Source organism: Onychostoma macrolepis, chromosome 13 (assembly GCF_012432095.1).
Source record: "Onychostoma macrolepis isolate SWU-2019 chromosome 13, ASM1243209v1, whole genome shotgun sequence".
Taxonomy (NCBI): Eukaryota; Metazoa; Chordata; class Actinopteri; order Cypriniformes; family Cyprinidae; genus Onychostoma; species Onychostoma macrolepis.
The window spans coordinates 16322294-16349147 of NC_081167.1; the positions used below are offsets into that span (position 1 = coordinate 16322294).

The 26854-nt window shown below is 36.3% G+C and overlaps 1 protein-coding gene across 3 annotated transcripts in view; it reads right to left on the minus strand.

Annotated features, from left to right (window-relative positions):
- adka (adenosine kinase a) overlaps positions 1-26854 on the minus strand; it is a 173703-nt gene that overhangs the window by 36464 nt on the left and 110385 nt on the right. For all 3 annotated transcript variants that reach the window (XM_058794894.1, XM_058794895.1, XM_058794896.1), the window contains exon 7: positions 4395-4565. In XM_058794894.1, the coding sequence (XP_058650877.1) occupies positions 4395-4565 (171 nt within the window). The remainder of the gene's footprint in view (positions 1-4394; positions 4566-26854) is intronic.

The following is a 26854-nucleotide window of genomic DNA, read 5'->3' on the forward strand; positions in this document are numbered from 1 at the left end:
AGATACTTTGGGCCAGATTTACTAACAGCTTGCAAGGGCAAACTGCCTTTTGGCGTTACAATAGTACTGTCAGGACGTACTAAAGACACGCAGTGAAGAATTAGCGCTGAAAAGGCGTGGACAGTTATTTTTGCACCTGACCTTATTGAATATGCATTTTTAGGAGTCTCCCTTAAAAACACAAAATTTATGGGAGGAGAGTATTAAAATGAATCACGCAATGTGACTTACTAACGTTTGCGCTCATCAAATTACTGGTATTTGTGCCATTATTTAATGTCCAAAAAAAAAAAGAGCGTGTCAAACTATTTTGCGCCTGTGTCGTAAGTAGATCACTCGCACCTGATGAGTATCGGCTCTGCTTGTTTGCGACTACGCTAATTTGCGCTGCTCTTGGTATATTGCGTTGGTCGACATGTAAATGAGATGTTGCATCTGTGTTCTTTAATTTGCGCATTGTCAGTAAATCACCCGCAGAAATTTCCATGCCCATCAGCACTGTTTTGGAATTGCACTCTTGCGATAATTTGGCCTGTTTAGTAAATCTGGCCCTTTGTCTATTTTTACTAAGCCAATGAAAATTAGGGATGCACAAATATTAAAAAGAAAGAAAGAAAGAAAGAAAGAAAGAAAGAAAGAAAATAGTGAATTTGGGCATCGTATAGTACAGTGTGAAAAACAAAAAGAAGTGTTTTAAAATTATTCGCATTTTTAAAGATTAACTTTAAGCAAGCATGATGTTTGCACAAGTAATAGACATGTAAAATAATAGAAATGAGCATGAACAATTAAATATCCAATTTTGGTTGATATTGTTAAATAATTAAAAAAAAAAGTCTATTATTATCTGATAAGTGGTATATGGTACTGACATATTTTGCATCCCTAATGAAAATAAGTCCAAGTGAAGCTAAAACAACTGTAAAAACTGACTGGAATGTGCAAACAATGACATGAGGAGTCAGACAAAAAGTGAAACTTCCCTGCTGTTTGACTGAATATAAGTGCTGCTCAGCCAATCAAACTGGAGGACTGGTACTAACTGTTTTATAAGAATGATTAACATGCCACACACAGGCAAACAAGGAGGCTTCTGATGCAAAGTCCAAGATCATTTGTTCTGGGGCATGTCAAAAGCCTCCAATTTCCTTGTCTGTCTTTTGGGACATGAATAAGATTATTTAAAAGTCAGCGTTAGGCAGAAGGCCTTTGGGTAGATCTTCACAATGAGTCAACTATTCCAAGTTCTCGTCTTCCTCCTCCTCCCTCCCTCGATTCTTGCTCTCTCTCCCTCTCCCATAAGCAGCAGCGGAGCGATTTCAATCATTTCGTAACCTCCCAGCAATCATGGCTTTAACTCCCCTGTTATTTAAAACAATCTGAGCTCTGAGCGCGAGTTAATCACTGCTTATACAACATCAGTCAGGGTTATTCATTCTGTTCCAATTAATCATGCCATTTATCTACATTGTCTGAGCCTTCTGCTCAACAAATTCATCTGTAATGACACAGACAATTCACATTGTTGAATTTTATCATGTATGTGGCAAACGGCGGGCAAATTGCTGGAGATTACATACGCATTTGTGTACGCGCCACTGTGTGCGTCGATTTCAGCGAGCATAAATTCAGCGCCATCTGGTTTTGGCTCTTTACTGCACGGCTCTCTCACTTAATTAACTGGAGGCCATTACATTTCCTGAAATGTTTCACTTTCTCTGGTTCATGTCATGCAGGCAGGCAGGAGGGGAGCAGGGAAGGACTCAATTAGACCAACGCCGCTCCCTGGATATTACACACTTGGTGTGTGCCAGTTAAGGGGGCGTGAGGCTGGTGCAGGGCCTGGACGTCTCTCGCTGCGCCTACCCTGTCAGCACAGATAAAGGCCTGCCTGTCTGCGTTAGATCCCGCCCCCACACACGTATTCAGACAAGCTCCAGCTGCCAAAACACTTCATACCAACCAGCAGAGAGCTAGGCGTACATAAAGACTAACACGCATTAATACTGCCCAACAAAGACTGTAGCTACACGCCACGTATGTGCTATTTAAATAGCCTGAGAAAAAGCAAAATTGTGGCTGTCAGTTTAACAGGAACTACAGCAGCTCTATAAATAGTCTGGGTGAAGAGAATCTGAATCTGACCAGCATCAGTGTTTAATTTCCTGGTTGGGATGTTTGACAGTATACAGTATAACACAACACTGGAAATCGGTCGAGATTTATATTGGAGCAGACATTTATGTGGATATCGGTGGGCAGGGTTGCTCTATGTAATTTCTACACAATAGAAACAAAGAAATGTGAAAATACACTGCCAACACATGGCTCAAAATGAGGAAGAACTTCACATTATTAAAATAAATTCAAACGGTGTGTGCAGAATACTGAGTATTTCAGAATTCAAAGATCTGTCACATGACTTCACTTTGCACATTTTTGTTTTGGAAATTGGTGTGCGGAATCACTTTGTGTGTCATTAGTTTTTAACTCAAGTGCTACTTAAGAGGTCGACCATCAGTTTTGCCGGCAAAAATCCATGACGCAGCGGTGTGCTTTTGCACAGTGGGTCACTTGCATATTTTTTTTTAAATATATTTTGATTAGATAATTATGCATTGTTCTAAAACAGCAGCAAATAAAATGTGAGAGTACACATACAATATCAATAACTTGTGCATGTAATTTTAATATGACCTTGTGTAGGTATTTCAAGATGGCTATCTTTAAGCATGACTGTTGAAATTAAATGGTAATACTTAACAATAAGAGTCCATTTGTAACATTAATGAAAGCTGTAGAAATATTGTTCCTTGTTAGAGTGTGATCATTTCATTTCAACATTTACTATTACTAATAGGCTTCATTTTTAAATTTTAAAGTTTCTTCTTTTAACATTAGTGAACTATGAAATAACTTTAATGATCAATATAATAACTAATATTAATACTACATTTTTATTCATTTACAAAGTATGGTTCAGTACTGTTACTGATCTTTTAAAAATAGTAAAGCTCTATTTTAGTTTTCATTCAGTATCCATTTTAAAAACTATCGGTTGATTAATCGGTATCGGACAGTGTGGTCCAACCTAGCTATCGGTAAAATCCACTATCGGTCGACCTCTACTACATAACAAATCAGCTACTTATTATTATTATTATTATTATAATAATTATTATTTTCATTTCTGTCAATCTTTTGATTGAGTACCCTTTCATATACCACCATTCATATTTTTCTTTAAAAAACTCTCCCATGCTCACCAACGGCTGCATAAATTTGATAAAAATACAGTAAAACAATCATATAAATATTATATTTATAGTAAAGTATTATAACAATTTAAAACAACTGCTTTCTCCTGGAATAAGTACAATTTCATTTATTCATGTGATGCAAAACTGAATTTTCAGCAGTCATTACTCTAGTCTTTAGTGTCTCGTGATCCTTCAGATATCATTCTAATATGTTGATTTAGTGCTGCATAAACATTTCGTATTATTATTAATGTTGAAAACAGTCATGCTGCTTAATATTTGTGTGGAAACTAATTTAAAACCATGAATCACATATTTTTTCAGGATTCTTTGATAAATACAAATTTTAAAAACAACTTGGAATCATTATAAATGTCATAAATACCTTTACTGTCACTTTTGATCAATTTAAAGTGGCCTTCTTGTTTTCTTTCTAAGCTACTATTGATAACTGATCTTACTGCAAAATCTTATTGGTAGTGTGGAGAAAAAAAAAAACACAACCAAGCAAAATAAACTGTTACTGCGAAATACATTTTCTCTCACCATGGAGTTCTTGGTCATACCGCCCACCCTTACCCATAAGATGAAAATAAGTGCTGAAAAGATATTTAGATATTGAAGTAAAGCTTTAACTTGTTAGGTCTAATTCTCAGCACAAGCCAAACACCTTTACCCCACACTGCCAGTCAGTAACACGTCCCCACCGCCCGTACAGAACAGAGCGTGGACCTGAGACCACGATGACTCAGAACATTATTCCAGTGTCTGAGTCTCAAGCGCTGAGGTAAGAGGCTGTTTATGGCCCAGTCTGCAGGCAGTCTGTGTGGTGTTACTCTCACAATGAGTACAGTCAGTGCTGGACGACCATGCATTTGAAGTGAGATGACTATTCCATGTGTATGATTACAAAAATATAAAATTTGTAATTAAAAACAATTTCAAATTTGAATTAATTTTGGCTCCTTGTCTAAGCAAAATCTCGCATCTGAACATTAATATAACTGCAAGGAACTGACCACATCAAATGAACAGTAAGAACGGAACGACAGATAAGCGTTACATAATAAGACAAGCAACTAAACTCTTTCACATGTACTTTTATGCCATGTGTGTCCACATAAACAAACTCACCGTCTCGTTGCCAAAAAGGATGTCCACAAAGGGCATAACCTTCATCAGGGCCTCCTTGAAGAACTCACAGATGAATGGAGCTGACAGATTTAAGCAGAAGATCTTGTTGTTTTCAGAAGCGTGTTTGGCTACCTTCAGGATCGACTCCAAGGATACGGTCAGGAAAAACCCCTTCAGAAGATGACAAAATGACAGTTAAAACTTATGCAGTTTTTGAGACTTCACCTGGTTTGAGTTATTTTCTGCACATTAATTCATTTAAACCCACATACAACTAGAGATTTTGAAGCTTCCATATCAGTAAATCTCAGCATTACAACAGAAAGAAAAAGAAAAATACATGTTCCTTTTCCAAGTGGAGTAAACATGGCTAAGCTTAATATAATGGAGAGTATGATGAGGCACAAATAGGATTAAGGTTTTAGGAGATGAGAATGAATGATGACAAATAGAGTCCATAATTGCGCTGGTGCTTCTATCAGAGAGCTGGGAGAGTTCACAGAGACAATCCAATACAACAAAGGGCACCTTGGCCCACCTCCTCACACAGGGACAACTGCAAGGTCACACGGCTCTCTGAGGAGCACTTACACATCTCGTTTATGCCTGCGCTGAAGGCTCTCTCTGTGCAAACATAAAAAATATGCATACAACATTGTTTTTGTGAACCTTCGTTCTTTTACAAACTGGGGAAGCCAAAAAACAAAAGGTTTTTGTGAAAGAAATTAAAAGACTTCTATTTAGATAAAAAGTCAATTAAAAGTGTTTTACTTTAAAATTATACATAAAAAAAGTGTGTGAAATAACATGTACTGGGACCAGAGTTGGGTAGTAACTGATTACATGTAATCTGGACTACATAATCGGATTCCAAAAATTATGTACTTGTAATTCGATTAAATTAGATTTAAAAAAACTGTGTCCTAACTACACGTGACGTGACAAGATTACAGTGACAAGCAATTTGGGTGTCCACACTAGACATGACACTGCGAAGCGACAGAATCAATCAAATATCACAGCCAGTCAAAAGCGTATGTGGGCAGGCTCTCTCTGAAAGTTCTCTGTACTCGCAATGAAATGGATAAGTTTATAATCTAATTCAGAAATATTAAAACCTTTTTAACATTTATTAAATGTACATACTGAGTGACTGATACCATATTTGTTATGGAATACGCTTGTTCGTTCGTATTGTTTTAATGTACATCTTTTGCTTTAATTTATTTTCAAGATCTAAGGTAAACTATCTGTTGCTGCTTTCAGTATGGCTATAAGGCCATGCAATATGATATTTAAACTCACATTAGACACGTTTAACTTGGAATATAGCACATAATCACCTGAGATTATCTACTGTCATATAGTTTGTATGTTGTTCCAGCCTCGACATCACTGAAATAGAAACCTTTTCTAAAATAGAAATTTTGCATGTCGCTGTCGCAGCTAGCTAGGACAAAAACTACCTTTTATCACGTGTCGCGTCACATGTAGTTAGGACACGGTGAAATTTTATATACTTATTTTTTTTTATTTATTCACTTTTTAACATCATGCCAGCATCAAGGCTATTTTCATGGCGATCTATGAATAAATTATGCAAGGTATACAATTAAAAAAAAGGTTATAAAAGACATTTCAGATGTACACTAGACAAAAAGTCTAAAATACATTCAGGTGATAAATTTTTAAATAAATCAGTTAGAGACACCTCTGAATAAAACTGTTGTCTACTGTATTTACAAACTGTATTCATAAACAGTACAATCTAATAAAATATGTTTCACGGTCATTTTAGTTTGGCAATTAAGGCATGATGGTGGTTCTCCACTTTTAATAAATATCCACTTATTTCCATGACATTTATCCCATTCTATCTGCCACATGTCATTAATATAAGAGTTTAACACAGGTTTGACATCACAAAAAGGAATTTGACACTCGGAAATATTCAGTGAATGCTTCTTTCAGTCTTAAGTCGCTGGGGTATATTTGTAGCAATAGCCAAAAATACAGTGTATGGGTCAAAATTATAGATTTTTCTTGCCAAAAATCATTAGGATATTAAGTAAAGATCATGTTCCATGACGATATTTTGTAAATTTCCTATATATATATATATATATATATATATATATATATTTTTTTTTTGCATGCTCAGATTTTCATCTGAATCTGAATCAAATATTGTCCTATCATAACAAACCATACATCAGTGGAAAGCTTATTTATTCAGCTTTCATATGATGTAGAAATCTCAATTAAAAAAAATTGACCCTTATGACTGGTTTTGTGGTCTAGGGTCACATATGACCTGAAACTCAGAAGAAAATACTGAAGTTTCTCTTGCGTAAACAGTCTGCTTTGGACACGGTGAAATACTTGTAATCAGACCACAGTTACTTTTTTATTGATTACATGATTCACACAATAGCAATAAATTATTTATAATTTATTAATTCTTCCTAATTCCCCTTTCATCTTTTAAATGTTCCTTTCTATTGCTTATATACACTCAGAAAGTCTTCCAGTTTTTCCTTCACCTAATATATTTACTTGAATTACCCCTGAGATTTTAAAATAAATATTTTAATAATTAAATATCACATTTGCATGTTCACACTTTTCTGACTTTGGTCAATGGTAACATGACATGCAGGTAAACAAATAAAATATATATTTTTAAATATTTAATTTTTTAGAATTTTTAGAATACATTTTATGATCTAATTAATTATTAGCGTTTCATGACGTAATGTAATGCTTAATGCACTTCATGTTGTTAATTACAACGAATTAAATATGTTTTCTTACTCTTTGGATTTTTTTTTTTTTTATATCAATATGGTATAAGATTATCCTATTTAAAACAATGTGATTAATGAATTAGGTCAAAAGTAATCTAAAAGTAATCTGATTATATTACCTAATGTGTGTAATGTAATTGATTACACGTTACTAACTACAACTTTTGTCATGTAATTTGTAATCAATACTCAATTGGTAAGTAATCTATACAGAGCTCTGACTGGGACAGTGTCCTGGTATAGTAATCTAATAGTGTTAGATGGTAATAATAATAATACTTTTATATATATAGACAATAGAGCCAAAAAAAACAAAAAAACACTTATTTTAAATGATACCATGATACTTCGAAATGCAAAATAGAGCAAAACAAAAAAGAAAAGAAAAAGAAAACCCTAATTTATAAATAAATAAACAAAATTAAATAATGAGATAAAATACAATAATATAATTTATGTAATAAAACACTGGGCACTGTGGCAGTATTCAGTATCAGATGGTAATACTATGATACCATAAGTTCAATATATACCATAATACAAAGACCTATGATTACCATTGTACCGTGCCCAAAATACATGTTCATATCACAATTAGAATTTTTTTATTTATATTATGTGATATTTGTAAGCTATCCAAAAACAGTTTGTCAAATGTATTATACACCCAGAGAGTCAATTTGAAGACATGATGTGATTTTCCCCTTGCTTGCATAGCACGGCCTATGAGAGCCATTTGAGCCCTGTGTGATGGCTGCTCTCCAGCCTTTGTTCCAGAAGGACAGGAGTAAAAAAAAAAAAAAAACCATGCTTGCATCTGATGAAGTGGAAAACAAAGGTCTTGTCTGGACTCTTCTTACCGAGAAACAAGAGAGGCTCCTCAGTTCATTGTGTGAATGAATACAGACCTGGTAAGGAAACACCTTCACGTTTAAACCTGAAACCCTACGCTGGGCCCGTTCCTTCGATACAGTTCTTCTTGCACTGAGAGAATAATTCAGAGATACAGTGCAGGTGAGATTAAGGAGGATAGGAGGACAAGGAGAGGGAGAAAATAGAAAATAGAGAGAGAAACACAATAGAGAGAGTGTGTGAACGAGAGAAAGGTGCACTGCTAGAGGAGCGCTGGCTTTTACTAACGCTCAGAGCACTCCATTAAAACAGATGAGGCTTTTGTAGCTGAGAGTGGAGAGAAGTGACCTTCATGTGTTTAGTGTGACTGTGTCAGCTATTACACCGTTCACACACAGGAATCTGAGAGGCTTGTTCTGCTACCAGTCATTTGGGCATACATTACGCTACTGCCACTGACTACAGATGACGACATCTTCACCTATCTAATATACAGCACACAGATGCAAATAAATCTGGGAGGGAGGGTCAAGAAAACAAATTCACATTGTCAGTGAAATGTAAAATTACTGACTTTTTTCTAATTTCTAAATATCGATTCTTTAATTTTATTTAAAATATTTTAATATTTATTTTTACATTATACTATATACTATTTAGTATTGACATATACATATATATATATATTTTCACATACATGCACACACACATATGTATACAATCATGGCCAAAAATAGCGGCACCTTTGGTAAATATGATCAAAGGCGGCTGTGAAAATTAATCTGCATTGTTAATCTTTTTGATCTTTTATTTTAAAAAATTTACAGAAATCTAACCTTTCATTGGATAATAAGAATTTAAAATGGGGGGGAAATATCATTATGACATAAATGTTTTTCTCTAATACACATTGGCCACAATTACGGCACCCTTTTATTCAATACTTTTTGAAACCTCCATTTGTCAGTTTAAGAGCTCTAAATTTTCTCCTATAATGCCTGATGAGGTTAGAGAACACATGACAAGAGATCAGAGATCATTCCTTCATCCAGAATCACTCCAGACCCTTTAGATTCCCAGCTCCATGTTGGTGCTTCTTCCCTTCAGTTCACTCCACTCATTTTCTACAGGGTTCAGATCAGAGGACTGGAATGGCCATAGCAGAAGCTTGGTTTTGTGCTCAGTGACCCATTTTTGCATTGTTTTTGAGGTTTGTGTTTGGATTATTGTACGGATGGAAGACCCAAACATGGCCCATTATAAGATTTCTAACAGCGTCAGTCACTTATTGATTTTTTTATCTGTTGGTATTTGATAGAATCCATGATGCCATGTGTCTAAACAAGATGTCCAGGACCTCCAGCAGAAATATAGGCCTACAACATCAAAAATACAGCAGCATATTTCATTGTACACATGGGGTACTTTTTATCCCTGTGTTCACCAAACCCATCTCGAGTGTTTGCTGCTAAAAAGCTCATTTTTTAGTTTCATCTAACCATAGAAGCCAGTTCCATTTGAAGTTCCAGTCGTGTCTGATAACTGAATATGCTGGAGTTTGTTTTTGGATGAGAGTGGAGAATTTTTCTTGAAACCCTCCCAAACAACATGTGGTGACGTAGGTGCTGTTTGACAATTTTTTTAAAGGTTTTCTGACCCTGAGACTCAACTATTTTCTGAAATTCTCCAGCTGTGGTCCTTGGAGAGTCTTTAGCCACTCAAACTCTCCTTCTCACCGTGCATTAGGACGATATAGACACATGTCCTCTTCCAGGCAGTTTCGTAACATTTTATGTTGATTGGAAATTCTTAATTATTGCCCTGATGGTGGAAATGGCAATTTTCACTGCTTTAGCTCTTTTCTTAAAGCCACTTCACTAATTTGTGAAGCTCCATTATCTTTTGCAGCACATCAGAAATATATTCTTTGGTTTTTCTCATTGTGATGGATGATTAAGGGAATTTGGGCTCTAATAACATTTTTTTTTTTTTTTTTTTATACACTGCCGCTCAAAATTTGGGATCAGTAAGATTTTTTATGTTTTTTTAAAGAAGTTTCTTCTGCTCATCAAGGCTGTATCTATTTGATCAAAAATACAGAAAAAAATATTTTGTGAAATAATATTGCAATTTAAAATAACAGTTTTCTATTTTAATATACTTTAAAATATAATTTATTTCAGCATCATTACTCCAGTCTTCAGTGTCACGTGATCCTTCAGAAATCATTCTAATATGATGATTTATATCCAATGTTGGAAACCGTTGGGCTGCTTAATATTTTTTTGGGGGACCTGTGATATTTTTTTTTAGGATTCTCTGATTAATAAAAAGTTTCAATAACCAAAATATATACAAAAACTTTGTGTTACAATACACAATGCAATTCAAAAGTTTGGGGTCAGTATATCTTTTTCTTTTCTTTTTTTTTTAAAGAAATTAATACTTTTATTCAGGAGGGATGTGTTAAATGAATAAAAAGTCATAGTAAAGACTTATATTGTTAGAAAAGATTTCTATTTTGAACAAATGCTGCTCTTTTTAACTTTGTATTCATAAAAAATTCAAAGAAAAAAGTATCATGTTCCAAAAAACAATACGAAGCAGCACAACAGTTTCAACACTCATAATAAATCAGCATATTAGAATGATTTCTGAAGGATCATGTGACACTAAAGACTGGAGTAATGATGCTGAAAATTCAGCGCTGCGTCACAGAAAAAAAATTCAGTTTTAAAGTATATTAAAATAGGAAACCAATATTAGAAATTGCAAAAAGATTTCACAATATTACAGTTTTTTCTGTATTTTTGATCAAATAAATACAGCCTTGATGAGCAGAAGAGACTCCCTTAAAAAACATGATCTTACTGATCCCAAACTTTTGAGCGGCAGTGTGTATATATATGTATATGTATGTGTATGTGTATGTGTATGTATATATACATACATACATACACACACACACACACACACACACACACACACACACACACACACACAATTACATTAGTTATAATGTAATATAACTATAACAATTAACTAATTAATTGATAAATAAATACAAATACATGATTATTAAAGGGCAAACAATCACTCAACTTTCCAATCAAACTGCAAAATATATCAACATATAATTTAGCTGTAAACAACTTTACTTGGTAAAAAACAAAATGCTTTTGAGAACAAACATTATGGTGGTTATACTGGCTCAGGCCCAACAGCATCCTGGGTAGTTTTAGATGCTGTCTGTGCAGAGGTAATGGACCATCCGTGTGTACGTCTCTCAGCATTACCCCCATCATTAGCACACCTCGGCTATGATGTGCGAGCATCGTTCGGGAGAATCAGCCCACTGCATTATTGGAACTTTAATGTTGGTGTGTTTGAAGTTGAAGAGATGGCCAGAGGGAAGCTGCTTTAATGGATGTGCCGCTCTCTTTCCTCCCTGAACCCGACTTCCCCAGCACTGCCACTTCACAGCTTTCTGAGGAGGAACTTTGTGCAAGAGCAGAGTGCCAGAGCCAGCCATACTACCATCCTCCCGCTTTCAAAAGTTTTGCAATTTTCTGGACATCCATCTGAATAAAAAGCACACACTCAACATGAAAGGTCACCTGTCACTCAAAGTAGCCTAAATGCACAATGTATCATTTATGAATTACCGCTGTCTGTCACATGGAAATGCATGTATCCAGACGAGTCCATTCGGCGGCAGAAGATGCGGGCCCTTTACTCGCAAGACATCTGTTCCAGTTTATTAAAGCCCTTCAAAGGGCCGTGTTTAGCATTCTCTATTAAATCTGCATGCTAAACAGCCCTCTCAAGCCCATGTGCTCAGAGAAAGGGAAGCCTGCTGCTGCTGCTGCCTCGGTACAGGCCAGCTTGAACTTCCCCGTACCAGAGCGAGCCCTTGAGATGAGAATCTTCACCCTTTCACATGTCATACGCAGGTTTTATCTCTGTAAGAGTCCCGCGTGAAGGATCAATACATGGCCTGCTTGGAACAGATTGCACTGACCTGACACCTGGCTATCACAGCAGCCATCTTAAACGAGTAATACACTGCTGCCTCACTTCCCTGGACGGAGTGGATGATTGTCCTCCACCAAAAGGAGCATAGTGGAGTCTCGTCCGTTGGTTGGTGACTAGCTGATTTGATCAAAAATTTAAATTGTGTCATCATTTACTCATCCTTTTTTCATTCCAAACCTGTATGACTTTCTTCAATGGAGCATAAAGGAAGATATTTTGAAAAATATCAGTGTTTTTCTGCATACAATTTTAGTTATGGAAGTTATGGTAACCAAAAATTGAATGGTTTAAATGGTTTATCTTCAAAATATTTTCTTTTGTGTTTTGCAAAAGCAAGAAATACATACAAATCGTTACAAATTTCATTTTTGGGTGAATTATCCATTTAAGACTGTCCAAGACAAAGAAAAACATTTTAAGTCAATATTTTTCAAATGTCAAGAATTATTCATTCATAAATATAATTCCTTTTTAATGTAGATTCTCCAACATTATACAACATGAACAAACCTTGTGATAAAAAGGAGAAATTATCTAATATTTGGACACAGCCAAAGGGGTCTACAATGCTCCTAGTGTTATTTTTGCTTGCTGGTTGTGCCACATGATTTTGATGTGGCAGACAAACGTTTTCAATTATTAATAATACAGTATTTTAACATCCGCTGCACAGATTGTTTTAAGAAAAAAGTTATTACAAGGTTATTTTCTGAAGAACATTCTTTTCTCTTTTTAATGAGAAAAATGTTCTTGATGATGATACCTCTGACTTTGGGAAAAACAAACAAAAAAAACATTATTTAAGAGCCGTTTTGTAAATCACTGTATAAATTTCTTTTTTAATGCTTTTGAATGAACAGATCTGAAAAAAAATAAAAAAAATAAAAAATGAATGCCATGTTATTGAACCAAAAACCAGAAGGAGTTTTATTCAGAGTGTCTCAATTACATCAATTCAACATTAGATAAATCTATTTTAATAGGAAGACATTGCAGGATTGAGCATACCAAAGGGATTGGAAGATGTTTGATGTTCGCTGCTCATCTAACTACACTGCAGTCCTCACAGTCCACATCACATCTGGTTTCTTTTTGCCTGTCTTAAGAAACATGTTCTACAGGGCCTTATCTAATATTGCTGCTCAGTCTAATGGCAGGCAGCCTGTGACATGAAAGCTCAACAGCTGCCAGCTCTTTTCAAACGCGTATTCTTTTTCGATTTCTTCCTGGGCCCCATCAAACGACTGCGACGCCAAAAGGAAAAGCCTGCGCTTGATTAAAGAATCATTTTATTATAATGAACATAGAGACAACCATAACAAACATCCAGAGACCGTCAGCGCAAGCAGGCTAAAGTATCACATCGTGGTGGACTTAATCTGTGCATTTATTTTATGTTAAGAGTCCCATTTAAAATAAACACAGCTGATTGCATCGATTAGCCAAATCTGACTGCGGAATCACATGTCAGGAAAGGATGATGTTTATAAATTTAATAATAAATTGAATCACGACGGATTCTCAGCGGACAGGTACAGGTGAATACAAGTCAAGATACATTTCAAAAACCAGACGACTTAACCACCGTCCTCTAGGGAGAGCAAGGCTATTATATTCATCTTAAATAGCTGTGGGAGGGAAAGGGGAGGTCAGTTTTCTGGCGGGCCGACACAGCCTTCAACTATAAAAATGACTGTGTAAAGAAATTAGACACTAGAAAAATATGTAATCAGCAATTTAGCAATAATGCCCATAAATAAATAATCAGCACCTCCATTAGCCTGACATGTATCTGAGACGCAGTGCGTGACGCGACTACCGGATCGCCGGAGCGCTCGCAGACGGCCAGTCCATTAAAGAGAGCCATCCGTCCTCACGCACTTCCCGCCACCACTTCAGCAGGAGTGTGTTATTCTGTGAGCCAAGGGGCGGCAGGCCCAGAGCGCTCATTTGTAGCACCACAAGACAGGTCGTAATTACACTCACCCAGCGCAAAGGCGATAGCGAGAGAGTCCCGAACCTGACACATTAACCCTATGAGGAGGTTAACCGTGATGGACATCAGAGAGCTAAAGGGAACTGCTGGGTTTTACATAATTAGAGTCGCAGGATCCCTCAGAAGCCCAAGAGATCAAAACTTTAAGCTGTCGAGTTCACACAACGTGCCGAGTACTTAGTGTTCAGAGAGCGAATTTATCTGGGATTTAGCATGGACCAAAAAAAAAAAAGTTTGAGTCCAAAGCCTTCAGGTACCAGTGTAATAATTAATCACCTCGATCCAATAACAAAACATCTACTGTAGTGAGAGAGAAGACTCTCCAGATATGGTGTTACGTGTTTTTGTTTGTTTTGCCTTTATTGTTAAAATGTCAGTTTGACAGACTTCAAGATGGGGAGAGGAACGTGCTAGTGCTAAGAAAGCTTAGGAGGGAAAACAAAGTAAACATCTTTCCGTGACTTTTTCAGACACGGAGACATTTTTCATGGTGCGACTCCACATGGGAGTGAGTGCATGAGGCAGATTATTTAGCACACAATTAAGAGCTGCTAAAATATGGCAACAGCTCGCCTCCTCTCGCTATCCTGGTATAATTAGATTTTCACCTGCTGTTGAGATACTGAAAAAAATGCTTGATTCGTTGGACAAGACAAAGAGGCACCTGACGCGCCGGCTCCGGATCCATCTCGCTCCTCAGCATGCCGAGAGTTTGCAAGGTAAATTGAAAATGCTGTTGAAAGCTCGCCTGGATGAGTTGCACAGTCTGCTTAACACATTGGTATAGGGACAGATGCTACTTTGGAACAATATTGCCATCAACATATTTTTGTTGAAAAAAAAACAAGCAGATGAATGTAAACAGCTAATATGCAACCAATGTGGTTTTGACAAGTGTGGGATGACTTTATACAGTTAAAGGGATAGTTCACTCAAAAATTATAATACTGTCATCAATTACTCGACATCATAATTAAGACTTTCATTCACATTCAAAAAACAAAAGATATTTTTAATATTCTCTTTTTGTGTCAAAATGTTTCAGTAAGCTCAAAAAACATTGTAAAAGCAATTTTTATGTACTCCCTTTTTGTATTTTTTTTGATTCGTTAAAGTTTTGGTTGCGTGGACTCTCAATGGATGGACCGAAGTGATGAGAGAATATTAAAAATATCTTCATGTATTCTAAAGATGAACAAAAGTGTTATGAGGGTGAGAAAATTAAGACAGATTTTCATTTTTGGGTGAACTATCCCTTTAAATCAACAGTTGCTGTGATTTCATCAAGTCGTTGTTTAACATTGTTTCAGTGAATTGCTCATAACTATTAGGGTTACAGCCAAAGAAGCTGAAGCAGCCAAGAGTAATAATCACCGAGCAGAAAAACCACTTTTAATTTACGGCATGATGCCAAGAGGAGGTAATATGTTATTGTCTACTGCAAATTTACGCCGTTGAATGCTGGGATGCCAGAAGACGTGGAATCACGAGCCAAGAACACAGTCTGGCCTCGTCTTGCTTTAAGTGGATACATATTCTACACCAGTCTCAGTCTTTCTGAGGAACCGTCGGGCTTATTAATCCTCCACACGCTCTTCGGGCTTGTCAAATCCCATTCGAACGCCACAGGAAACAAATGTGTAAACACATCCAACGTAGTGTGAAGGCTGTCAAACTCGATGCCTGCCCTCGCGTAGAGGCGTAGGCTAAAAGTGAAATATAAGCCGTATTCGAAGGCGGTTTTTCGATTGCGACGTGCCATGCAGCGTAACCGGCTCTCGCGCCCTCAGAAACATAAGAGCGCATGCAAAAGTGGGCCATTAATGATTAATGGCTGTTTAAATAATCATCTGACGGCAACTGTGGAGAGAGTCCCTGATGAAAACATCAACAGCAGTGCCTCTTGTCAATGCCTAACGATGAGACTAAATGTGGGCAGGGTGTTTGATAGCAAGATCAGTCATTCATAAAGGGAAAAGCAGGCCAGATGCGCAACACGGGTAACGGTCAGCGGTGGACGTAACCTTCTATTCTACCGCGACCGTCGCAAAGGAACAAGAATCGTCACTATTTTCAGCTCATTCCTCATGCTATTGTGTAAAATAACTCTAAAGGTCATTAATAAATTTGGGTCAAGCGCCTTAAATGGGAACAGTGGGGTTTGTGAAGTGAGCCGAGGTCCGATGTGAGTTAGTGTGTGTTGATGGACCTCAGGCCTCAGCCAACTTGACATCTATTATGTAAACATTAGCAGCCGCCCAACGCGAGGGCCGGCTACTCACATGATGTGCGCTATAAACCAAAATCACATAGCGGGTAGGACACTTCCAAACATTGAGCCAAGGTCACATCAGGCGAACGCCATTTTCTAAACAAAGAAGAAAATGAGAAGCTCGGTGGAGCATAATAACCTGCGTTTTATGCCAGAACAACTCATGATCTCGCTGCATTTTAAAGAGCATAAACAGATTACATGTTGATTTGATTATAGCTTGTCGCTCCTCCATTGATATTTTCTATTTAAGGATTTTTTGTGTGTGTGTATATATGTATGTATGTGTATATATGTGTGTGTGTGTGTGTGTGTGTGTGTGTGTGTGTGTGTGTGTGTGTGTGTGTGTGTGTGTGTGTGTGTGTGTGTGTGTGTATATATATATATATATATATATATATATATATATATATATATATATATATATATATATATATATATATATATATATATATATATACACACACACACATATATATATATATACACACACACACACACATATACACACACCCCGTAAACATGACAAGAGATCATGCTTTTACACAGATCAGATCCTCAGTTCAGAGCTGCAGACGTTGTGTGTACATAGAGTCAATTGAGTAAATTGCCTTGCTTAAAAATAACTGTGAGGAATGAAAGAGCCAACTTGATGCCCCACACATTCGTGGTGGGTGGCACAACTCCACCGGCTTCTCTTCTCTCTCAACTACAAAGGTTTCATCAGGACACTCAGGCAATTATCCTTTCAAAGACAAGACAGATCGGCTCATAGAGCATGTAATTATGCAACAAGTCCTCTCCTGTCCTCCCAACTAGGGTGTTTTGGAACGCAATGAAACGCCTGTAACATTATCATAACATGCAATGCTACTTTTCAATTAGGAATAATTTGGAGCCAAACACTTGTCTAACACTTTTTAATCGGTATTTCATAAAATAATCTTTTTCATAAATCTACCTGAATAAAGTCATCACCAGGACCAGACAGAATCTGAAGATTTTTTGGTGTTTATTTCAGATGGAAGTCTGTGGAATGGATGTGAATACGGTAATGCCTGTTAAACTAAGAATATTAGACGCTTATTGGCATCTGAAGGCATAATTAATAAGCCAAAATGTTTAATAAACTAACACGCGAGGGGTGGAGGATGTGAAGAACTCTGTGAATGACTGGCAGGGTAGTCAACACAGGGGATAACTGTGAATGATATGATTTCATTACGGAGGTCCACTAAAGGCAACTACACTTTAGCCTGGGGCTTTCAAACGGGGGTGCAAGGAGTCGCGAGGGAGTGAGGGCTTTGTGGAAAATTGAAAAAAATAAATAAGAAAAATTTGTTTTTAGGGCTATTAAAGCTAAATGGTATGATAAATGCAAATTCAAATTATTTAATAAATATAAGTAAAATTAATTAAATGTATAAATATAATTTTAATGCAACAACATTTGTTAATTTCAACAAAACTGGATGTTATTACCATTTCATTCTGCTTTCTAAAGGCTGATAATAAATGCAGAACTCATGACATCAAGAAAAAAAATATTTTATATACTTTATACATATTTAAAATAAATATAGATTTTAACAACTACACTTTTGTTCAGAGATTTGTGGTCAGTAAAATGTTTTTATGTTAAGAAGTCTCTTAACATAGGCTGCATTTATTTGATCAAAAACACAGTAAAACAGTGATACTGTGAAATATTATTACAATTTAACATATATAAGAACATATATTATTTTTCCTGTGATGCAAATGATTTTATTAGAAATAAAATATTTACTTGAAATGGAAACCTTTCCTAACATTTTACTTTACAACTTAACGAATCCTTGCTGAATAAAAGTATGATTTTTTTTATTTAAAAAAGGTAGTGTAATTTACTAGTGTTATAAATATATCTCTCATTAAATTAATCAATTAAAAATAATATTAATGGGAAAAAAAATTAATTTGCTTAACATTCAGCATTTCATTCCAATTCTGTAGAAATCTGCAAGGCACAGATTCTGTGCAGGCCTGATAATCACATACAAGATGATATTTTTTAGCTCCTCATATTAAAAAGACCTTTGCTAAAAGACTAACAAAAGAATCCGGCTGCATCCGTTTATTAAATGATCCAATTGGATGATGTCACAGCGCTTCCTCTTTAAAAATATGATCATTTTAACTTACATTATGTAAATGTCACCCTCTATCCCTACAAGAAAATGAGAGTGTAATAACATATCCAACAGCACCGAGGATATTGGTGCTTTTTAAAAAGAGACGGTACATACTAATGTATTTGGCTCCTCGGAGCAGCTGCGGGGCGGGCGGCTCCTAATTACTCCTCTAAAAAATTCTCCTGAAAGTCAACAGAACATAATCGATGGAGAGGATTATATTAGTGAGGCCTTGGACCTTAGCCAATAAGAAAGGCATGCTGCTCCCTGTCTCATCAGCCGCCAATGATTGAGCGAGCTAATGGAAAGACACACAGCTAAAGTGACACATTTGTGCAATGGGGGGAAAAAAAAGGATCAGTCATTGATCTGCCAAGGCCATGGTAATTAGAGTGGTGGCCAAGGCGAGAGACTGTTTGCCCTTAGAAACAGAAGACAAGCAGTTCTGGTATACATCACCCTTGAGACCAGACACTGAAAGGAGAGAGAGAGAGAGAACACTTGTGTCAGACAGCAAATCAGCCCTCGTCACCTTCCAGCGCAGCATCACAAGAGGAAGCTGAAGAAAAGGTGGAGCTGGGGAGGTCACTGGAAAACAAATGTTTAATACAGTGTTTCTGTGATATCAATTATTCATCACACAAGGTTAAGCTACCAGGGTCAAAATGGTTTTTAATGGTACATTTTATGTACACATGTGTGAAGTTAAATGCAAACATTAGCTAACAATTACATTACTGCATTTTATATTTGAAGAGTTCAGATGCAAAAGCCTCTAAGTGCCATTTGAAATTTTCCTCTAAAATGATCATTTTTATCAGGCTACTATGTTTATGTTCAAAGAACCTATTCATTGGCTTTAAAGTGAAATTACTGAACCTACACACAGGAGCCTGATAAAAATGCTCATTTTTGAAGAAAATTTCAAACGACACTCAGAGGCTTTTGCATCTGAACTCTTCATTTATAATAGATGTATAAGGAAACATGGATAGTTCAAGACGGTCATAATAACAAAAAAAAAAAAAAAAAACTGAAAGGATTAAATTTTATATAATACTAAGAGGGTTTTTTTTTTACATTATACAACCGTTCTTTCTGGTCCTCAAATCTGATTGGCTGAGAGGAGTGTGATATTCTAGTAATAACAGAACAGCGCTTGCGGTGTTTCTCAAAGCGAGTGTCATGGCGGATGCCCAAATCCACTATCATTTTATAAATACTGTTTTTATGTCACGGAATGTAGTTTTACGGCAAGAATGTACTTGTTTAGACTTCAAATATGCTGTTTGTTACTAAAGATAACATTATTTAAAATAAACAGTTTATTGCTCATTATACAAAAACATCTGGCCGCAGAAAGCGGTGACCGACCAATCAGAATCAAGTATTCCAGAGAGCTTTGTAATAATTATGATTATTGCTCACATAATCAAGAGCCATTTGAAATAGAATTTTCTACATCAAAGAGTCTATGACACGCCAAACTAACTTCATGTAAGGCTAGTTTACTGCGCACTTGCCGAATCAGGACTGCTTCTAATGAAAATGTTTCCTACTTTTAAAAAATATATAATTATCCTTTCATCAGGCTCATAATGATTTAAGCCCTCTGTTGGAATATCTGAAGGTAACCAAGGCCAGTGTTTATTCCCTACAATCAGAGAGCATTAGAACGGAAAACATTTTACACAGGAGAAAAACAAACATCTTGGTGGAGATCCAGGCTTTAAAGACCTAGATCCTTAAGAGTTTATACACTTACCCTTACTGAATACTAACAATTATTCTTCTACTTTAACTGTGGCATTTGTAATTATGAAACAAACTAAACTAGGTAATACGCTTATGGTCCCCCCATGCAAATACAGTTTCTACAAAACAAAATTTGTTATGAATAATAAGGGTAGCCAAAACAAATTTAGAAACTGGAACTAGAACTCCCAAAGTTATAATAAAAATGAAGTACATTTTCTCATTACCACAACATATTTAGTATGAATCTACAATATATAAGCCACTATCTCACAGTTACTGCAATAGCAGCAAAGTTTTCTTCTCTTTCTCGCATCCGTTGAGATGTCTGACTTCCTCCACAGCTCTTTATCACAATCAAAAGTGCCGCACAGGTTTTGTGGTCATACAGTGACCTGTGCAGAAACATTTCCCATGCTGTTGAGAAGCTCATTTAGCATACAAAAGAACAGAATGAAAATTTAAGGAAGAAAAAAAAAAAAAAAAAACACACATTAGATATGATTAAATTTGCTTATTTTGCTAGAGTGGAGACAATTTATAAATGCATGAAAAACCCTGTGCTCAAGGGCCTCTTATATGCCAGGAAATATGAAACAGCTTGTAGTTGTAGCATATAGGAGTGTGATATGATGGAAGCTGGTATAAGATGCCCTTCTGCATGACTTTAAGGCTTGATGCCACAACGCCACATGGACTGATAAATATGCTGTCTGTTTTAGGTTCTGCTTGTTTGGTTGGGGGGAGTTTAGGCTGGAAGAAGCTCATCCGTACTGCACATTACACACAGAGAGAGAGAGAGAGAGAGAGAGAGAGAGAGAGAGTGAGAGAGTGAGAGAGAGTATACCCACAGAAAATAAAGACTGTAAAAGACAAGAAAACAAACACAATCTACTCGAGAAAAACCCAGAGACTTTAATGGCTGACTACTTTCAAAAAGGAGACAGGTCCACTATCACAAATCTACTGCTCTACACAGAAAACTGCAATGCTTGGCACACAGCTATTTGCAAATTCTACAAGAATATCAAAAACGTTGAGAGGAGACATTAAAAAACTGCAAAAAGACAACTAGAACCTAAACAATGAGCTGAAAAGCGTCAGGGAAGTGCTGATCTACAGAGAGAGAGAGAAATACAAAGCCTGAGAGAGCAGACAGAAACCATCATACAACCTAGCTCAAACACCACCCAGACACCAGCGGACCCACCTTTGACACCCACTGAGACTAACACGCCAAGAGCACAGATAGACCACAAGCACCACCAAGATCAAGAAAGCACATCCGGAAATGCAGAAATAGTGCCCTTCAACAACTTGTCAAAGAAAAACTTGGTGATCCCAGCCACATCATCATACACGTGGGGACAAATGACCTGAGGACAAAACAGGAACGAGTGGCACAGTCAGTTACACAAGTGGCAATTAAAGCAACACAGACTTTCCCAACATCGAAAATAATCATCTCCACCTTCCTACCCAGAACTGATTTCCACCCCCGTACTATACAGAGAGTCAACATAGACATCTCACGTGGATGTGCTGGAATACCAAACTTTCATCTGGTCCATCACCCTACACTGGACATTTACAGTCTCCATGACCACGTGCACCTACGTATAGACACTGTGAATGTGTTTGCTAAAAATCTTAAAGATGTTACCCTTGGCAGAACCCCTGTCAGTCCCTCAGAAAGCAACAGAGAATCCAGCAAACCTCAACCAAGTAGACGCCTCATCCCAGCATCACCACACAGCATCTTCCCCTCACATCCAGCCAAGCCCTCCTACACTGCAGCGCCCTGGAGATTCCGTCAACGGCATCCTATGTCCCAACACCTTCACCCTTCCCGGCTGTACACACCTGAATTCCAACACCCACGCTTTCAGCCTCCACACCCGCCTATACGTGAACAGCCTGTACCCCATCACAGTCAGCAGGACCAGGACCTTGTGCCACCATACCAGCAGAAAACCAGCCAGGACCCAGAGAAGCCCCTTCGATGGGCAGCAACACCTCAACAGAGCAGAGGCCTGCTCCACAGCCAGAGCAGCAGGAGCAACGGAGCTACGCTGCAGCCCTAAAAGGCCCAAATGACACCCACAGCACCAATCTAAGAGAGATCAAGGACATGCTCAACTTAATCTGCACACGGCTGATGGACTAGTTCTGAGTAAAACACACCGGATTGAACAACTACACTGCATAATTATATAGCATAGCATAAATAAATAATGTAAAAAAAAAAAAAAAAAAAAAAAAATCAACTGGTTCAAGCTGGGTTGGTTCTATTGTAGAGGATTGTTAAAATTGTTTTATTGACCCCATGAAACCACTGACAATCACACTGTGGAACATTCAGGGCATTAACTTTAATAGTAAAACCAAAACCCTGGATTTTCTGATGAGTGTTTTAGACATAGACATAAAAATATTACAGGAAAAGTGGCGCAGAACTGATGAGGTCACTCTTTGTCCTCCAGGATATCGTGAAATATCCATATCATCCTAAAAACATGCAAAAATTACACACGGGAGAGATTCAGGGGGCACAATCATTTGGTACAGGCTTGAAATTGCTAAATACATCCAAATAATTAAAGAAGAAGAATCTCATATCTGGCTCAAAATTGATAATCAACTCAATCAAACTACGAAAGACATATTCTTATGTGCTCTTTATATTCCTCCCTCTCAATCTCCCTACTATAATGAAAACATCTTTGACCCTCCACAGTCAAATCAACCACTTCCAGGCCCAGGGAAGTGTGCTGGTGTGTGGGAATCTCAATGCCAGAACAGGATCCCTACCTGACTACACCACAGACAGTGGGAATAATTATATTTTTGGACAGTGCTTTCAAACAAAACATTGTCAATTTTCCAAGGAATAACTCAGATTCCCAAATAAATAAAAACTGGAAACTTCTGATGGAGCTCTGTCGAAGCCTCCGTCTGTACCTCGTCAATGGCCGGGTGAAAGGGGATTCTTTAGGAAGATACACCTACAGTTCATTTCATGGTTGCTCAACAGTTGATTACATGATCACAGATCTAGATTCATTCTCTTTCAGAGCATTCACAGTCAAACCACTAACACCCCTATCAGATCAGTCAAATAACAGTGTATTTAAAAAGGAAAGAAAATACTAACATACATCCACAACCCAGTAAGCTGTACAATATTAGAAAAAAAAATTACAGATGGGTCAAAAACAGCACTGAAAAATACCTGACTGCAACTGACCACCCCCAAGCGTGTTTACTTATGGATAACTTTATAGAGAACATTTATCCTCATAATGAATATTAGGGCTGTACGATATATCGCATGCGATTCTCATGCTTTACATCTCATCAGTAAAGCCGGTTCTGTGATTAGTAATAAATCTCCATCACCTGTTTTCAAATGGAGCGGCATTTAATACACAGAGCCGCAGTACATTGACAAGCTACGCTCAGAATCGCAGATGAATCGCCTGCGATACTGAACGTGATATTGCGCAGCTTGTCAGTGAGACAAGAGAGATGAGTTATCTACCCATACTGTACCCATGGGGAAGTGGAAAGAGAGTAACACTTCCTCATCAGCTGCCCTAACCATCAAGACATTAAAAAAGAGATTTTATTCCCAAATTTAAAATACTTTACCCTGACTTTAAAATGTTAAACAAGAAAACACAACTTCAATATTTATTAGGGGAAAAACAAGATTGTATCCTACTAGCAGCAAGTTACTTTGATGCCTGTCAAAAAAGAGGGAGGAGTCAATTGTTCATACACTGTTCATACTTTTTAAAAATGTATATACATGCATGTTTTTGTTGCATATATATATTTGTTCTAGATTCAATGTAAACACTATCCTTTGGCAATACATTGTAACAACTGTCATGCCAATAAAGCACATATTGAAGAGAGAGAGAGAGAGAGAGAGAGAAAAGGAGAGTAAAAACATGGATCAAATTATATCACGCAATCATTAAACAAATTCTACTGTATGGGAGTGAAATTTGGGGACCAATAATACATTTTAAAAATTGGGATAAAACATCAATAGAAAAACTACAACTAGAAATTATCAAAAACATTTTAGGGGTCCATAGAGGTACGTCCAATGATGCCTGCAGAGCTGAATTAGGCTTATACCCACTGAAGATTGAGATCCAGAAGAGATGTGTTCAGTTCTGGCATCACCTCCATCGATCTGATCCTGATTCAGTCCAATATAAAGCCCTCCTCGCCAATGAAACCTCAGCAGAATCTCATCCTCTAAACATGCTCGCTCTTCAGCTAGTCCATAAAACCCAGCTACTCACTAACTACAGCTACAACCCCAAAGCCATTATTAAAGAAATTGACAAAAATCTGAAAGACACTCATGATGAATCTCTAAAAATACACTTTGACCTTCAAAATAAACTCCAATGCTACTCAACCCTAAACAGAACCACTAAATTTGCCAATTATTTATTGATCAAACCATTCAAAAGAAAGACAAATCCTCTCCAAATACAGATCAAGTAACCATGATTTAGAAATAGAGAGAGGAAGACAGACAAACATGGACAGAGCGAGAGCAGAGGATCTGTAGACACTGTGATCTACAGCAAATAGAGAACGAGAAACACTTTCTGCTGATGTGTCCTAAATATCACAATGTGAGGGAAACATTTCTCCCCCAGATTTGAAGCATTGATTCCATCATTTACTGAACTTAGTGATACTGAGAAAATGCCCTTCTTACTTGGAGAAGATGATAACACAGCTGCACTCGCTGCTAAATATGTATTAAACATTCACAGTGTTAGATGTTAAACATGATTAACTCTAAACTGACTTACTTTATCTTTTCATTTATTTAGATGGATTTTATTTATTATTATTTATGTTGTTTTTTATGTTGTTGTTATATATATATATATATATATATATATATATATATATATATATATATATATATATATATATATATATATATATATATATATGTTAATGCTTTGGCAACATTGTGCTACACAGTCATGCTAATAAAGCTGAATTGAATTGAATTGAGAGAGAGAGAGAGAGAGAGAGAGAGAGAGAGACACCTATGGAGTCATTCTGTCTGTAATTGCATGGCTAAATGCTCCCCTCGCTTCCTGCCCTCCCCCTCGGCGGCGTCTCCCTGCCCGCACCAAGAAACTGCAATTGGCATAAGCCACTTAAGGCAATCTGTGCTGAGCGAACTACAAAACCCTGAGAGGGCTTAAATTTACTGAAGCCTTGAGAGACGTGAAGGAGGGAGAGGAAAAACGGTGGTGCTCCTTATTTAGCAACTGACAATCCAATTCTACAGCTGTGAAATTTAACTTCCATCTATTGCATTTTAATCCCTTGGAAGAATATCACAAAACGTAATGAAACAATTTATTGATTTCTTCATTTGAATTAGTAAATGGGTGTTCAAATGACTGCGCTGGGAATAATGTCTTATGAGTTATACTTGATGCATTTATCTCTTGCTTCAAATCTATTACAATTGTTATCCATTATTAATTAAATCATCATAATGAACACCAATAATTCAAGCAATTATCTTTAACCCCCCCCCCCCCCCCCAAGTCAAATTGTACTACAAAAACATTATCTATCTCTCTTTTTTTTTTTTAACAATGTCCTTATTTGTATATCTGTATAGTTGTATTTACATATATTTAAACTGTATTTATCTGTATTTTTACGTCTACTGTTAGTGTTTAGTGTTAACTATGCACCAAGGGTCTGAGAGTTACGCAATTTCAATTCTCTGTATGTTTGCTGTACATGTGGCAGAATTGACAATAAAGCAGACTTTGACTTTTTACTTTGATTACACAATATTCAACAGTAACAGTAGCCTAAGACAACACCCATAATAATAAAATAATAATAATAATTATTATTATTATAAATGTACTGTTATTTTATAAATATATAAATATTAAATAAATATAAAAACAAAATCACAAAGTGATCTAACATAACAGGAATAGTATAACAATAATAATAATATTTAATATAATATACATTTTATTTTGTGAGTATATTACTACTACTATTATTACTAATAATATTAAACAAACATAATAATAAAAAGTTGTTACATTATTAGTAGTGGTAGTGGGATATTCACAAAATAATTATTATATTTTATTGTATATATTATATATATTATATTATTTATATTGAATATCACTGTTAATATATAATTATAATTTTCTATATATTTATTTCATATTTATAATATAGTACAGTACATCATTTACTACTATTATTATTATTATTATTATTATTATTACGCTGTTTGTCTATGAACATCAGTCCTAAAGGACGGTCACTTTGGAGGCAGAGCACATAATTTGATGAAGGATTATGAGGACAAACCTTTTATTTGAAATAATTGATCAATTATTTACAATACAACCAAAGAAGTGCATTAATAAAGTAAACACTGTCAATTTGGTTTCATGTTGACTTTAACGTCTTGCAATCAGGATGTGATCTGATGGCTGCTTTTAACTAATTTCTGACCACTTTAATGTATGATT